The following is a 14,914-nucleotide window of genomic DNA, read 5'->3' as shown; positions in this document are numbered from 1 at the left end:
AGAAAATTCGACATTAAAATGATTGCAAAAATATGCAGAACTTGAGAGTTTCGACGCTACAAAATCGAGAATGGAATGCCAAAATTATGCAAACGCCCGCAATCTTTATTCTGCGGTAAAATACCAAATTCAGCATAAATTATAATAATTATGATGAGCAGGTGACATATTTTAGATGTTGGAAATGGTGCTATGTATGTCCAATAAAAATAAGTTAATCTATGTATTATATTACGAACATCTATACGTACAAACTTGTGTAGGCCCACTGTATATATTTCTTATACCGTGGAGATTATAATACCATATTCATATGTACAGTTAAACAATTTCTGAGTTTCGGAGAAACTTTATGTTTCTCAATCTTCGATGGGTGTTTCCGTGTGTGGTGATAGCTTCCTTCTTTGAGGTTTAAAATGTACTGTTTTTCCAGCATCTTGCGAAGGCGAGGGCTTGGATCGAGTACTCGCACCTGCACGTGTGTTCGCGCGCGACCCACGCGAGGCTATCGCGTGTGTTGCTTTCATCTTCGCTTCCATCTCGAGGATGTATTTTGGGAACAAGTTTTTCTCGTCATAACGCATGCTTATAGCTGAAAAAACAGAGTAGAAAATTGAGAAAGGTTACTTGTGAAAATAAACTGGTTTTGTGTTGTTTATATCATAAACTCATTTGGAATATGGGGGAAGTACTGTCATATAATCGCCCCTTGTTACAACTCACAAAGAAAAACAGTTACAACACGCAAAGCGTTAGCAAATTATGGCAATACTTATTTCACCGTTGTTTGAGGCACGCAGGTATCTCCAACTAAATTCCGTCTTACAGCGGACAAATTTACCACCCATGCATTGCAAAGTGCCAGGTCGTGCAGTATTTTACTCCGACTAACGGCAAACGATTTTACTCGCCTGGGGCCGGTTGTTTGGAAGGCATTTGGCTTAAACGGTGCATAAGTTAAAAATGGAAAACAAAATTATCTATTTATTGGACAAATGAGCTAAAATATGGAAGTACATATTTAATGCATGATGCAGGTTCAGTCATTCACAAAATCTATGAGAGTATTTTTAACCTTTTGCTTATCCACCGTTTAAGCTAAACACCTTTCGAACAACCGCCCCCAGGGGGTACCTGGTAGTGGAATCTTAGTGGCTTACTTTCAGTAATAGGTTGTGTAACATCAACAATCGGTGACCCTCTTCGGCTGCTCATAAAGTCGTCACTGAAATATTTCGAGGGATTGCTGACAAAGTCAGGTTTATTAAGACTTTGAACCGATGACAGCTCTTTCGTTTCCAAAGTCTACAATTTAACAAATAATCAGCGTTAAGCCTTCTTGCAGGCTAAGAGAGGAAGTATGGAGCTTTTAAAAACCACTCTGTGAGTGTCGATACTCTACGTTAAAAACTGGCGTCGAAAAAACTCATGACTTACAATAGATTGACTTTGAAGTCGCATAATACCTAGAGATTGTACAGTTACGAGGATACTCTCACAGTTGGAATATCTATAGACAACTGATATGTTGTTGGAAACATTAAAGGGACCAATTTAAAAGTTTACCTCACAATGGTAAACAGAACTTTATCAACTTTATCAATCCTGGTATTGAGTAATCCTATTTCTACTTACACTGTAGGATAATCCAGTTGGAACACAGTGCTTTTCTTGTTGACGATCAATTGGTTTATTTTCTCTCGTCTGAGGTTGCTGACGCTGACGTTTTTGCTTTCGCGGTTCGCTGTATGCTTTGCCTGGGGACGAGAGAAAAGCAAATTCTGAGAATGTCCATATCAGACTTCTTGAAAAGTCCTCCAAGTTAATGAACAAGCTGTTGGAAGGATTGGATTCAATTCAAAGGTTTGCATTTGTAGACACAATATTTACCCAATATGCTGTGGTCCCAAGTTGACACGGTGAAATTTGGGTCCCACGTTTCAGGAATTTTTACCTCGAGACCTGAATGTTCTTTGGTTCCATGAAAGGCATCGTTCTTGTCCACGACGTCAAACTCATCATCATCGTCCTGGAATAAATTTAGGACGGAAAAGATTGGATATACGAAATTGCCTCAAATGTTACAACGGTTGGGATGGCTACAACGCTTACAACGCGTGCTTCGTGAATATTTATTACCTCGGCCGAGTCAATCTCATTGTCACTTTCAGGTAAATCAATCGGCAAGTCGTCTATTTTCCAATGTTCCTCCTGGGTATAAAATACAATTTACCTTCCATTTAAACGACGTCAATGGCAGATTTATCATGATATGAGATTTAATCTATCCATGAGTATAGAGTGATGTGAGGACATTACCTGGCCAAACACACCGAGTTGTCTACCATGGATATCCCATAATGCAACGGAGCAATCGCTCGACGAAGAGAGCAATAACATTCTGTCAAATCTTTCAAGAATCTCGATGCTTGTAATGGAGTCGAAATGAGGTTGAAATTGTTTATGCAAAGCTAAAAACAATTGAGACATGATTTGTATTTTAAGCTGTCACCCTCCCCCATTTCCCCAAGGTAAGAGGTGGGGGTACATGTCAGGCCACTAAAACATTGGTCACAGTTTATACATAAAGCATTGTGAGTTCAATATTTCACTTCCTCGATCGTACTTAAAAATACTTGGCTTACGTGGCTTTTTGGTTAGAGGTAGTTCATCGTTGATATCAACGATGTACTCGGAAATGCGCCAAACTTTGACAAATCCGTCGCCATCGCCCGTTGCCAAGTAACGACAACTTGTATCAACGGCCATTGTGATCGCGCCAGCTGTAGAAGATATAAGAAGATTAGTAGATGATTCTGTGATGCAACAAATTGTTGGTGGAAATATATTTACAAAACTGACGTTATTCAGGTCATCCTTGATACAACATTGACGTACGCGTAATCCCTAGGATATATTCCGTCGTTAAACGCCCGGACTCCTGGTTACTCTTACCTTGTTCGTGAGCAATGAACTCGCCAACAAGCACATAGCGATTTGTGTTCCAGAAACGAACCTGGCATACAAAAATAGGAATGGCGTTTATAATTGATATCTTGCTCTAACTCGTCAAAGCGACCTGTGATTAGATAAACGACTGATTTAGATTTTAACTATCACTCAAAATGTTGTAAAAGTGTCCTACAACCTGTCCATAAAAAATGAGAACTTCCATTCCAAGCGAACGCTTGATGCATATTGGAAGAGCATGAAATAAAATATACTAGGAATGTCTTAGTAATGAAAGCCGTTTCTTTGTCTGACGATGAATAACATAGCGTCAGTGAATGATAAGAAAGCTATCCAGCTTTATTAACAGATCAGTGAGACATACCCAGCCGCTTGCACCACACGACACGAGATTTACATCTTTGTCAGGAGCGGAAGAAGGTGGACGGTTGTCAAGGAATATTAATTTGTTCACAAAGTAACCGAGATTTGCCTCGTTTTCATCCTGCAGGTGAAAAAAAGACAATGTGTTCACCAAGTAAAAACCAGTTTTCGTTTTCATCTATGTGACTATTGATAATTTACCTGACCATCCTCTGCGGTAGCAGACACACTTGACACGTCATCTCGGATGGCGTCATTTGGTGTCAAGGCAACCTGGGGTGTATCACGTGATCTTTGCAATGCACTACCACTTTGTTCCTATAACGGAAAAAGATAAAATTTATTTTAAAAGATACAAGCTTTTTTGTATCTTCCCTCTGTATTGTCTTCGCCAAATTTCTCTCAAACATCTTACCAGTCTTCTCAACCGTCTGTTGTTACGCGCGGCCTTGCGTGCCTTACAATTGAGATGCCTGAATGCTTGTTCAGAACTCGTGTTCCAGAGCACCAGTTCCCCATCGTAACTGGCCGTGGCGAGGGTGTGCGGTCCAGTAAACGCCATGCACTGAATGTCGTCCTGGTGCTCCTGAGGAGAGAGAATAACCCCAGTTAGGTTTTAGCAAGTTTAGGAGAAAAAGCTCTTGCCCTAAAATTACCTGTCGTCCTTTCCAATCAGACGGGTGGACATAGTACGACGTCAGCTGGTTGTCTCGAAACACACACAACGTTCTAAGTTGAAAGAAAATACCGAGTATTTGGTAGTAAAGTTTGACTGAAATGGTCCATAAAATTAAATTTAAAAATTATCAATGAACCCGTTGACAGCAGAAATCGACTTGAACGTACCTGTCCCAGCCAACAACTAAGATCATTCGTTTTAAGGGTAAAACCTCGGTGATGTCGCAAGGATGACCATCTCCAACCACTAATACGTGATGGCAATGTCCGTTGAAATCCCAAATCTACATGATTGGAAATTTTTGGGGGGGTGGGGAATTTACAAATAACGTCCAAAGAGATGCAGTGACTGTAACACTTGAATGATTTATGCATACCTTGACCGTTCCATCTGCACTTCCTGTGAAAAGTCTCGTTTCACTGGCATCTTGTGTTATCGTTGTTATTTCAGATTCCCCGTGGACATTCTTAAACTACAGTGGTAAAAATATTCATAGGTTCATACCAAAGCATACCAATATACCATATGCAAATGGTATACCACATCTCGACATACCATACAGGCATACTAAACCATACCACACCACTTATAAATCACAACACTATAACATACCATACCACATATGCATATTGTACAAAACCATAAAATATCATAAGAATGCATAGTCACATACTATGCACAACATATATCAAATCATTCCACGAAAACCATTTACCATACCATACCATACCATAATATATTTATATACCATGCCACACAAATACCGTATACCACAGCGCCATTACCATGTTATCTATCATACCTGTTTAACCTTCTGTCCAGTATCAATCATCCACATTGTGACAACTGAACCTACACAAGCGCTCACAACCTAAGACACAAAATAAAAGCAACATTGTCTTGACGACCCATTTGTCCAAACAAAGGAGGAATTGAGTGACTACAAAAATTAACCGTGCCTTACTTGGTTGAATTTCCTGTTATAGATCGCAGCAATCACTGGATGATCGTGACTTACAATACGATCCTTCACCTCTGGTTTCATAACCATCATTGAAAGCTAAGACGGAAGCAGTGAGAGTGAAATTTTCAAGGTAAAATTTCTAGTTTGCTCGAGAGAAGCACAGGTGAAACACCAAATCGTACAAAACGAAGATTTAACGTGATTGGACTTACACGGTGATTGAAAGCAGTCAATAAGGTACTTCTCTCTTCATCAAAGAACATCACAGTCGAGACCTCTGGTCCTTTAGGAAAGACACCGGACAGACGTTGGAGACAGACTTGTAAGTGAGTATCCCAGACACGGAGGACCTTGGAGTTATAGAAAAAAAACTATCATCAGAGTTTCCTGCCATGCATTATCTCACATACGACTAGCATTTTGTACGACCGTTTTGGACTACCGGATTGCCTACTAATAATAGCTGCTTGACGGACAAACCAACGACTGACTGGCTTACCAAACGACAACGCTAATTTCAAAACCGTAAACAAAGAAGAACTCATCACAGATCGTGAATCGCTGCATGATTAACATATTCAATTGCTTCTTGTGTGCCAACATCATACAAAATGCACATTGGATTGTAATTTGCAAAGCCTAGTTTTAAAGTACTAAATATGTTTAGAGCCATGCCTTGTCCTTGGAAAGGCTGATCGTCTGTCCACGTGACTCAATAAACTTGACAGCAACGACACTTTGCATGTGACCACGAAGCACTCCGACTGCCTTGGAAATGACGTAGGGATTCCATAGAAGCACGTGATGATTCACTCCTGCCGTGGCTAGCGGGGAGAAAAATATCAATGTACTCACTCAACGTACTGGAAATAGCTAATTAGCTTTGGTGCCAGTCTACTTGAGGAAACACATCACACCTCTCCCGACAAGACAAATCGTGTTAGCTATTATTCGCAGTAAAGCAAAAACGTCCCAGCACAAGCCCCGTTTACACTACACTTAACTTATTGGCACGGCACGGCTAAAATGGGTACCAGTGCCCATTTTACTAGTGCTCAGGCTACTAAAACAAAGGCCGGGCACGGATGGTATAGGCACGGGTACCAATTCGAGCCGTGCCGTACCAATAAATTGAGTGTAGTGTAAACGGGGCTACAGTACCTATTAGGTTCAATTTTTCGTTGTAATCAAAAGCGTTAACACCTTGTGAGATTTTGAACACGGTCCTGGAAATATAAAAGTTAAAAGATGAAAATCAAACTGAGATATCCTCAATGATTTACAGTATTGCAGGCAGGTGCTGATCTGGTAGACGGGAATATATGATTTTCTGGGAGAATTCAAAAGATATGAGCCATACGTTCTCATAGTGCATTTAGTCTTCTCCATCCATCCCAAGACAAGAGCGTTCTTGTAGTTCGTCGCACATGATATAAAACAATCCAACAAACTCGTGTACATCACTGTCAAGTAAAATAAGACGACTTATGAGCACCTCCATCATGAACGAATCTCTCTCTGTACCTGCTTCTGTATATCCACACACACACACGCGGACGAAGATATCTATCCTCGCACGTTCCTTTCATGCACGAAACTTCGTCAAGCAAGTTTCGTTGCCTATATGTATGGGGTATTTAGTGGTCAGAATTCCTTGCATGAGCAGTAATAAAACAAACAAATACGGGCAATTTTTCGTCCTGTCGAAACCCTAGCATGGCATGTTTTTAATCAAGGTTTCTTGTGAAGGTCGTAAGGATACGCTGTGTTAATTTAATTTCTTAAAATGGGAAATATAAATTAAGGAAAAGTATATTATATTAAGATATGAGAAATTACAAAGAGGAAGGATTGTCAAATTCTTTCCAATTTCATTTGCATATAGACTAGACTTCTCACTAAACGTTGCCTTGCCTGAGATTTCGTTTACCTTGCCTGGTCCATTCCGTGTGTCCATTATGGTAGGCATAGCGGCAGTTTTTATAATGACCCTTGACGATATCGTCGATGTCCACAATTAAGGTGATGTCTAAAATGATTTAACACTAGTTGCATGGGCGCTGTTTACGCAGATGATTTCTGTAGTTGCAGGGCGATAAATAGGAGCCACGGAATTGAATAAAAAAGACGACCAAACATCATCTGCCTAACGGCAGTGACCTCCTCAAAAAGTGTCTCAGACGGGGGAGGGAAAAAATGGGGTAAGTGATCATTTCAAGAGTTGCATATCGAACTTGTCTTAACTAGAGGTACTTAATGTACTAAATCACCGCAATTGAGATCTCACAATAAATGAATTTGAGCGAAAGGTGAATACAGGCGCGAATTGCGATCGACATGCATATACAAATATACCTGGGCTGTCTCAAAAACTATGGTGAAATAGTTCAGTGACATATGGTTTGATTCGGCCTCCCTCTCACAAGAAGCGGTTTAAACACAAGAGTCCAAATGACTGTGGCGGTACTCTAATTTCGCTCGCAACATGAAGTAAAAGCCCCGTTTACACTACAGTCAATTTATCGGCACGGCACGGCTAAAATGGGTACCCGTGCCCAAATTTGCTAGTGCTCAGGCTACCAAAACGAAGGCCGGGCACGGATGAAGTGGGCACGGGTACCCATTTTAGCCGTGCCGTGCCAATAAATCCAGTGTAGTGTAAATGGGGCTAAAGTTTAATTAGCTAGCGGCCTCTGTGAATCAACCACGGTCATGGTATTTTCACAATCAGTTTGAGACCGACTGCATTGATTTAACTGGATGTGACTGTGACAGCTCCACACCCCCTCCACCAATTACTGAACGCCCTGAAATTTAACTAGAACAGTAGTCCCCCGCTAACTCGAACTCGCTTAACTCGAACTAAATCCAATTCCCCCTGAATTTGACAGTGTTTTTAGTAATTTACTCCGCGCTTAACTCGAACTCGCTTAAAGTACTCGAACTCCCCGCTAATTCGAACAAATTTTGTTTTCCCTTGATCAAATATATCTGGTTAATTAACTCGAACTTTGGTTTCGAATCATATAGATCAGCAAACTTTAAAATGTGAGAAGATCAGTAGCATTTTGACAACTGGAAACTATCGAAATAACAACAAGTTAATCCGTGTATAAATGTATAATTGATTTTAAATTTTAAAAGATCTCCTGTAGTGCCACACCGTTATTGATCTAGCTTTTTTAGTTCCTTTTGTATTCTTTCGTTCTTTTTAATTTTAAAACGTCGTCCAATCTCGGTGACCATTCATATTGGTAGCATATCTCTTGAAGAATGATTCGATTGGATTTTATACCTTATTGTATTACTTATATTAAACGTAATCTGACACCAACTCTGGTTAACTCGAACCCCGGTAACTCGAACAATTTTTCTTTCCCCTTGGGAGTTCGAGTTAGCGAGGGACTACGGTATTGCTATCATCAATCGACTTTTAAAATTTGGAACGCTCTAAAAGTTTGGAAATGTTTGGTTAGCGAGCTGGACAGCAAGCATTATTTCCAATATTGCTTTTCTTGATACTGAGTCACAGACAACATTATAGTGTCAAGACATACAGTAACTGGCAATACAAATATCTTGACGCTTACCGCAGACCGACTGGAGTAAAGAACCGCTGCAGCCCTTATTATATAAAAGATCCTTATAAGTTTTACTACATAATATCTAAAAACCCCAACCTACAACATTGACCGACATCAAGTCCTAATCCTAGGTTTGTATTCGTGCACGTTCCCGAGCGGTATTCTGGAAATGCAATGAATAACACAAATATTTATTTAAGGAAGGAACACGGGATGAAAAGGATTTCCGATTCTTTTGTGAATTACCTATATTCGTGTTCCGTTTTAGCAATGTACTGCATGTTGTTCACGAAATGCGCAATGCACGCTTACTTAAGAACCGGTAAGATTTTTTCGTTCAATTGTTTGGTCATCTTTGGCTACAGTGAGTCTGCAAAAGAATCAGTCAAGTTATATCGAAGAAATTTTCCATCAATTTTGTGCATCGTCTGGAAAAATGGTTGAGAAGTCTATCATTGCCGTGGTTTTGCTGCTCTACATCGTGGGGACCATCCAAGTACAAGCAAGGAGTACACCAATAGGCGAAGGGAATATCAAAAGCGACGGTGTTTGGGGAAAGAAGCGAGATTTCTACTACCCTGTACCCTCCAATGCCAAGTATGTCACCTTAAGTGCGCGTGATCACAGCTCAGGAGGCCTAAGTATTGGATCTGGGACTGGTAGAGCGACCGTCAGCTGGTCACGAGGAGATCGTACAGCCAAGGTACATGCTTGGGTCAATGGAAAATTTTGCGTCTGGAGTTGCAGCCCCAATCACATATCTTGGAAGGTTTATGCCCATTTTTAAAACGATCCGAACTGTTTTAATGGACTACGTTTTTTCAGTAATCGAAAATACAAAGGAAACTCCAAATATCTAGTGTAGACTTCATCTGATTTAGACTCAAGATATACTTAATGATCACAGCATATATACATTCAATGATAACGCGTTTAATTGATTAATGAATATAACTGATTTACCTTCAAAATAAAAACGGGAAAAAATTGCTTTGTTGTTATATTTTTTGGGTATAATTCTATACAGGTCGATCGCAATTAGTCACAAACAAATAACTGAAATGACTGCTTAAATGTGGACGATTTTGACGGGGTCAAATAAAACGACAGGAAAAAAATACTTGATTCATTCCATCAATTTCATTGTGGAAGTCAGTCCATATTTGTATTTGTCGAACACATTTAGTTCACAGAAATAGAATATACAGTATATCATTCTCAGGAAGGTTTGCCCGAGATCATATATATACTTAATTTGATATGTTCATGGTTTTTATCGAATGCGTTTGTATAACTGTTTTTTACCTGCAAGAATTCATATTAGTCGAGCTTTGTATTTTAACTGATCGCGTAACTATATGCTAGCTTGTTCTTGTTTCTGTTACTCACGAGGTGATTTAAAATATTTTTACACGGTAAGACTTTGGTTTTTTAAGAAAATTGATTTTTAACGCGGTATTCTAAGACGAAGCACTATCTAATCTATTACAGAAGTAGAGATATACAACATAGGAGGGAAGATTTAAGATTAACTTTCATGAACCCAAAATCATACCTTGTTGGTTGGCATTAGCCTGAGATGGTCGGTCAAACAAAGATATGGTAGATTCACAAAATATCAGAGCATGAACACAGCCGGCCACGTCACCAAATACCAGAATCGACTCGTTCGGTTGCTCAGGATTAGACCTATAGAGTTATGTTAACAAAATCAACACCGTTGTTTAATTGGATTCCTTTTATGATAGTTAAGGTGGAACACTGTCAGGACAAAGTTGTCGAAACTTGAAATAATGGGCAGTGAAGTCATCACTCGCGGTGACAGAATGATCGCCAATCTCTCGCTTCCTATAGGGATATGGGGGTTACCTCGGCCCTTTCAGCTCCACACATACACACACACACACACACACATGTCCTACACATGATTGCATATATTCATATATTCATGTTTATATACCGTAGGAACTATAGCGTAAAATAAAATCAGTCGGGCTTAAGCGAATATATGAATATACACCCTCCACACACATATACACACACAATTAAGTCTCTAGCCACGGTCATAAATTTGAATTTATCGATGTAAAAAGTTACTCTGTAATACAATACCAGGCCCTTCGTTAGGCACAATACAGTGCGATCAACTAATATATAGTTCAGTGTCAAATCTTCTGGGACGAACAGTCACATTATTGCGACAAAAAAAACGTTACAGCTCGGACAAAAACGAAAATGCCTTGGGAATAAGGTTTGTTACAGCTCGACCTTAGCCGGGGAGTTTTTAGCCTGCAACACAGACTATATATACCCCAATATATAGTCTGCGTTGCAGGCTAGGGAGTTTTGCACATGTAAACATGCAGCCAAAATTATGAAGAGAAAACTCACCAGAAATTCAACGAGATTGGAGTGGATTTCAAGCCACGTATCCGATATTGACATAGAAACTCCGACTTCGAACTCAAATCATAAATTGCTGAAATGAACGGAAAATAGTAGATTTATTATTGTTATATTTCCAATCTTCTCGTACCTACAAATCAGTCCAAGTTGAAAACAACAGGCACATCATACAAGTCTCGGGGGAAAATTGCCTAAACTAAACATGCACACTGCCTGCGTGGATAGAAATGGCAACATGATTTAGGATTTCAGATACGTTGAACGCAAAAGGGATGATGAAACAATATTATAGCACTAACGCTTACCAATTTCTTTGCTCGTTAAAGCTAGCACCAACTTATAAGTGTTCTGCATTGGAATGAAATCAGTGATCCACAGATCTCTTTGCTTGACTTCATCTTGTTCTGTGGCAACCTGGAAAAACAATCGTTCTTCAACTACTAAATTTTCATTACCTTAAAGATTAGGTAAAAGCGTCGAAGAAATGTAATGAAACGGTTGTGAAGCAACATCAAACTCGACCACCACCTTGCTAGTACTCACCCGGTTTGTTCTAAATGGTTTCATATTTAGGTTCCAAATAACAGCGACACCCTCCTGGTATAAGGTATAAAATGATTTTATTATAGTGATAATGCAAAGCTAGACTCAGGTGTGTATATTGAATGTATATGTGATGTTGCCACTCTGAATCACCAACCGGGCAAGCTGAATTTATTACAATTAAACTTCTTATGTGTTCTATGTATTTCAATGATACGTTTGCATGGGGCAGCAGTTGAACACAAAGACTTGATTATGTACATTAGACATTGTTACTACCAGTGGAAACTCCCAATTAATTTCCTAAGGAAGATCTTAAGCGCAGGTTCGACTGTTTGACCTACCTAACTTACCTTACTAACGGTGACATATCTCGGGGGATTCATTAACATTGTTATCTTTTGAATACTCTCCTTATGTGGACTAAAAGGTTTGAGAAAATTCAATGAAAGAAAATGCGATGGTGCACAAAATTTTAAAGGTTTACATGGCTATATTATTCAGTATATTCTTTCTCGGGCTATTTATTCGCATCCACAACCAAACTTTGAAATTCTAGTGATTTTAGTTATTTAGTATGCATGCTTTTTCCTGCTATAGACTTTAGTAATAGCGTGGATAAAATAATATGCTTAAATGGCGCCAAAAAGCGTACATGGCGCCTAGAAGGCACGAGTGGCGCCAAGAAGGCACGAGTGGCGCCGTGGCGCGAATGGCGGCAAGAAGAAAAGGCTGGCGAGTCAGAACGGCGCCCAAAAAAGACGTGGATCGACAAAAAAAGCGAATTCATAAAAGCGTAATGTTCACGGCTTGCAAAACGTGTTGACGACGTTTCAACAAGTTAAAGTTTCAATTTTCGATAATTTCGAATAGTTTTTACAACTGTTTTTTATCATTGGCATTCCAAAACGTCTGTCCCACCAAGTGCAAGTGAGTTATGCATTTGTAGCGAATGTGAAAATTCAAAGCCGAAAAAGGAATCGAAAACATGTCAATGGTCATCTAGCTTCAAGACCAAAATGGAAACCATTGCGGCCCAAAAACAGGTGATTTGTTTTTGAATCTGTGCCTGGTTTAATGATAGATTTACAAAATACAGTGTTTGTTTTGTAATGTGCTTTTAACACTTATTAATTTCTCAAAATTTTATATACATACAGTACGCTGGCGTGTTTGTTTTGCGGAGAAACATGCTCTTTACAAGACTCTTGGCATTGACATTGTGCTATATATAAATGTGAAGCTGTTGAAAAATGCTATTTGTTGTTGAAATTTTAAGACTTAAGGCTAAATATAAAAAGATTTATGTAAAAAATCTAATAATTTAAAAAAATTGACTTAGAGTGTTTATCTTCTTGCTAAAGACTTGGAACAACTTCAATGGCAATTTTCAATATGATTCATGAGTGGATGAATTGCAAACAATTTTTACATCAAATTACCTATTGATATATTTCATTTCCCTCCACTGTGGAACCTAGAACAAAGCAAGAAATCAGTGCAGATATTTCTGATTCAGATCACACTTCTTTGCATTGAATATTTTCCATTCACCAACCAACCTGGGTAGTTTTCAGTCTGTCATCTTTCTCCTGATAGTCACGTTGCATGTGAGAGCAAAACTTATCCCAGTCCACAAAGCCCTCTTTATCCGTATCAATGATGTCAAACAGCTCCCGATATTCAGCCTCACTTCCATCGCTCACAATGCCAGACAACAGCTCACAAAATTGTTCCACGTCTCGTTTTGGTTCCACCGTATCCAGCAGAGTTATCTTGCAAATGGAAGGGACTATGTAACTAAGGTGGTTACTGGAGTTGGAGAATGGAGCAGGGGATGCCTTACTCATTCTGTTTGCAAAATCCCAGTTAACATGAGCATTTTCATAAATTTAATATATTAAACTGATGAATATAGAATTGCATATGAACATACAGGGAATGATTTTTGTATTCTTCTGAGTTCCTTTATAGTTAATCTGCTAAGCAATTTCAATTTGCCAAAGCTTGTTACATTGGCCTTATTTCTAGAAAATAAACAATTAATAAATAATTTAATTAATATATAACATATATACTTCCTTTTCAGCTGCATTTAAGGGGAAAGACAAGAAACAAGCAACCTTCTTACATGGAAACAGTCCTCACAATTGGAGATTCAAATCAAGCTGGTTTCAACAGAGAAATTCTTCAGGGCCTTTTTAAATTGTTTCCTGACCTGAAGATACCTTGATGACACCCCATTACCCCTTCCTACAAGACCTACAGGCTACAACCCTACACTAAAAGGTTCAAAGTGACCTCTACATCTCCCCTGCCATTAAAAATGCAAGAAAATATCATTGAAGAATAGTAATATAAAAAATATATATATTATTTGTTGTATATATTCATTATAAACTCAACTGTTTGTATTCATCCTCAGGTCTCCATTGGCTATTTGCAACATCGTTTGATGCTTTTCCTTCGACAGAAGGATTTCCCATTTTTATGTGCTATAAGCGCAACATAATCCAATTTGATCTACAATCAGTGAAACTAGCTCTTTAATGTTAAGAAAACCAAACTTATTTCGAGTGAAGTTGTTTACGCTAGATGATAATGTCTGATAATGCCACCGGCAGTGATCCGTTGTCAAGGAAATGCCGTGGTTTGCCGGAGGTTTTATCACTGGATTTTTACAGACGAAATGCCCGGTAGTGTCAGATGAGAGGGCCAGACGGAGTTTGACGGACGGACCCCTTTCAGCCCCTCCTGATGCGTTTAAGACCACCATTGCAGAAAGTCCTAAACCATATGGAGGTTTCGTAAAAAGACATACAAATCATATTACCCGATGTTCATGCACTACAGCGTGCAGTAAAAATTCTGAAAAATCGCATCTCCCCTATCTCGATTTAATATTCATGGATTTGTAATTGTAAACGTGGAAAATCGCATCAAATGCAGTATAACAGGTGAATAAAATTGAGATGATTAAACTTTCAATCTAACCTCGACGTTTCGACCTGAGAACTTTCATCAGGAGAGAAGTTTAGAAAATAAAGAAGAAAATAGGCAGTTGTTTTAGGCTTTATAATAGCACGTTTGAGGTTACATGTGAAGACGCTACCATGCTGCTCCTTGATTACGTAGAAAATCTCATTTACGATTACCTTTCCATGAACTCTCAGCTTGGGAGAACGCCCCTTCCAGTGGTCACCCACCCACAAGTCCACAACCCACCATTGCCAATTCCAACCGGTCACCGGAAATGCAAGTTAGTGCTTGTATTAGAATCGCTGATTACCTAGAATACGTCAAAACAAAGATGGACTCCATCGCGAAAACTGTGTTTACGAGCAAACTTAATTCCGTCACGGATTCTGTGAGCAAAGGATTGAACTTTGGAGACGATAAGAACGA

At 39.1% G+C, this 14,914-nt stretch overlaps 1 protein-coding gene across 1 annotated transcript; it reads right to left on the bottom strand.

Moving 5' to 3' along the window:
• Positions 1 to 84: 84 nt before the first annotated feature.
• Positions 85 to 14,458, bottom strand: LOC114522835 (WD repeat-containing protein 49-like). The gene is made up of 30 exons (XM_028543590.1): positions 13,916 to 14,458; positions 13,446 to 13,536; positions 13,072 to 13,284; positions 12,952 to 12,986; positions 11,863 to 11,932; positions 11,510 to 11,563; positions 11,272 to 11,380; positions 10,952 to 11,039; positions 10,116 to 10,249; positions 6,907 to 7,005; positions 6,337 to 6,439; positions 6,138 to 6,202; positions 5,652 to 5,800; positions 5,189 to 5,326; positions 4,977 to 5,072; positions 4,815 to 4,883; positions 4,389 to 4,484; positions 4,180 to 4,295; positions 3,990 to 4,062; positions 3,749 to 3,919; positions 3,535 to 3,651; positions 3,335 to 3,454; positions 2,956 to 3,016; positions 2,646 to 2,783; positions 2,320 to 2,471; positions 2,140 to 2,211; positions 1,891 to 2,029; positions 1,636 to 1,757; positions 1,161 to 1,305; positions 85 to 592 (listed from the first exon to the last, which is right to left on the bottom strand). Exons 1-30 carry the CDS (start codon positions 13,993 to 13,995, stop codon positions 360 to 362), a joined length of 3,348 nt encoding a protein of 1,115 aa, XP_028399391.1. The 5' UTR covers positions 13,996 to 14,458; the 3' UTR covers positions 85 to 359.
• Positions 14,459 to 14,914: the final 456 nt, after the last annotated feature.

Source organism: Dendronephthya gigantea, unplaced genomic scaffold, assembly GCF_004324835.1.
Source record: "Dendronephthya gigantea isolate DGI-Jeju-01 unplaced genomic scaffold, DenGig_1.0 000024F, whole genome shotgun sequence".
Taxonomy (NCBI): Eukaryota; Metazoa; Cnidaria; class Anthozoa; order Malacalcyonacea; family Nephtheidae; genus Dendronephthya; species Dendronephthya gigantea.
The sequence above is the reverse complement of the archived record's forward strand: the minus strand, read 5'-3'. Positions and strand labels throughout refer to the sequence as shown.

Coding starts and splice junctions, on each gene's coding strand:
- LOC114522835 (XM_028543590.1), bottom strand. CDS start 13,995: ATGGGAAATCCTTCTGTCGAAGGAAAAGCATCAAACGATGTTGCAAAT. Junction 11,040..11,271: donor TTTAACGAGCAAAGAAATTG/GTAAGCGTTAGT, acceptor CGTTCATTTCAG/CAATTTATGATTTGAGTTCG. Junction 5,801..6,137: donor CGAAAAATTGAACCTAATAG/GTACTGTAGCCC, acceptor TCTCCCCGCTAG/CCACGGCAGGAGTGAATCAT.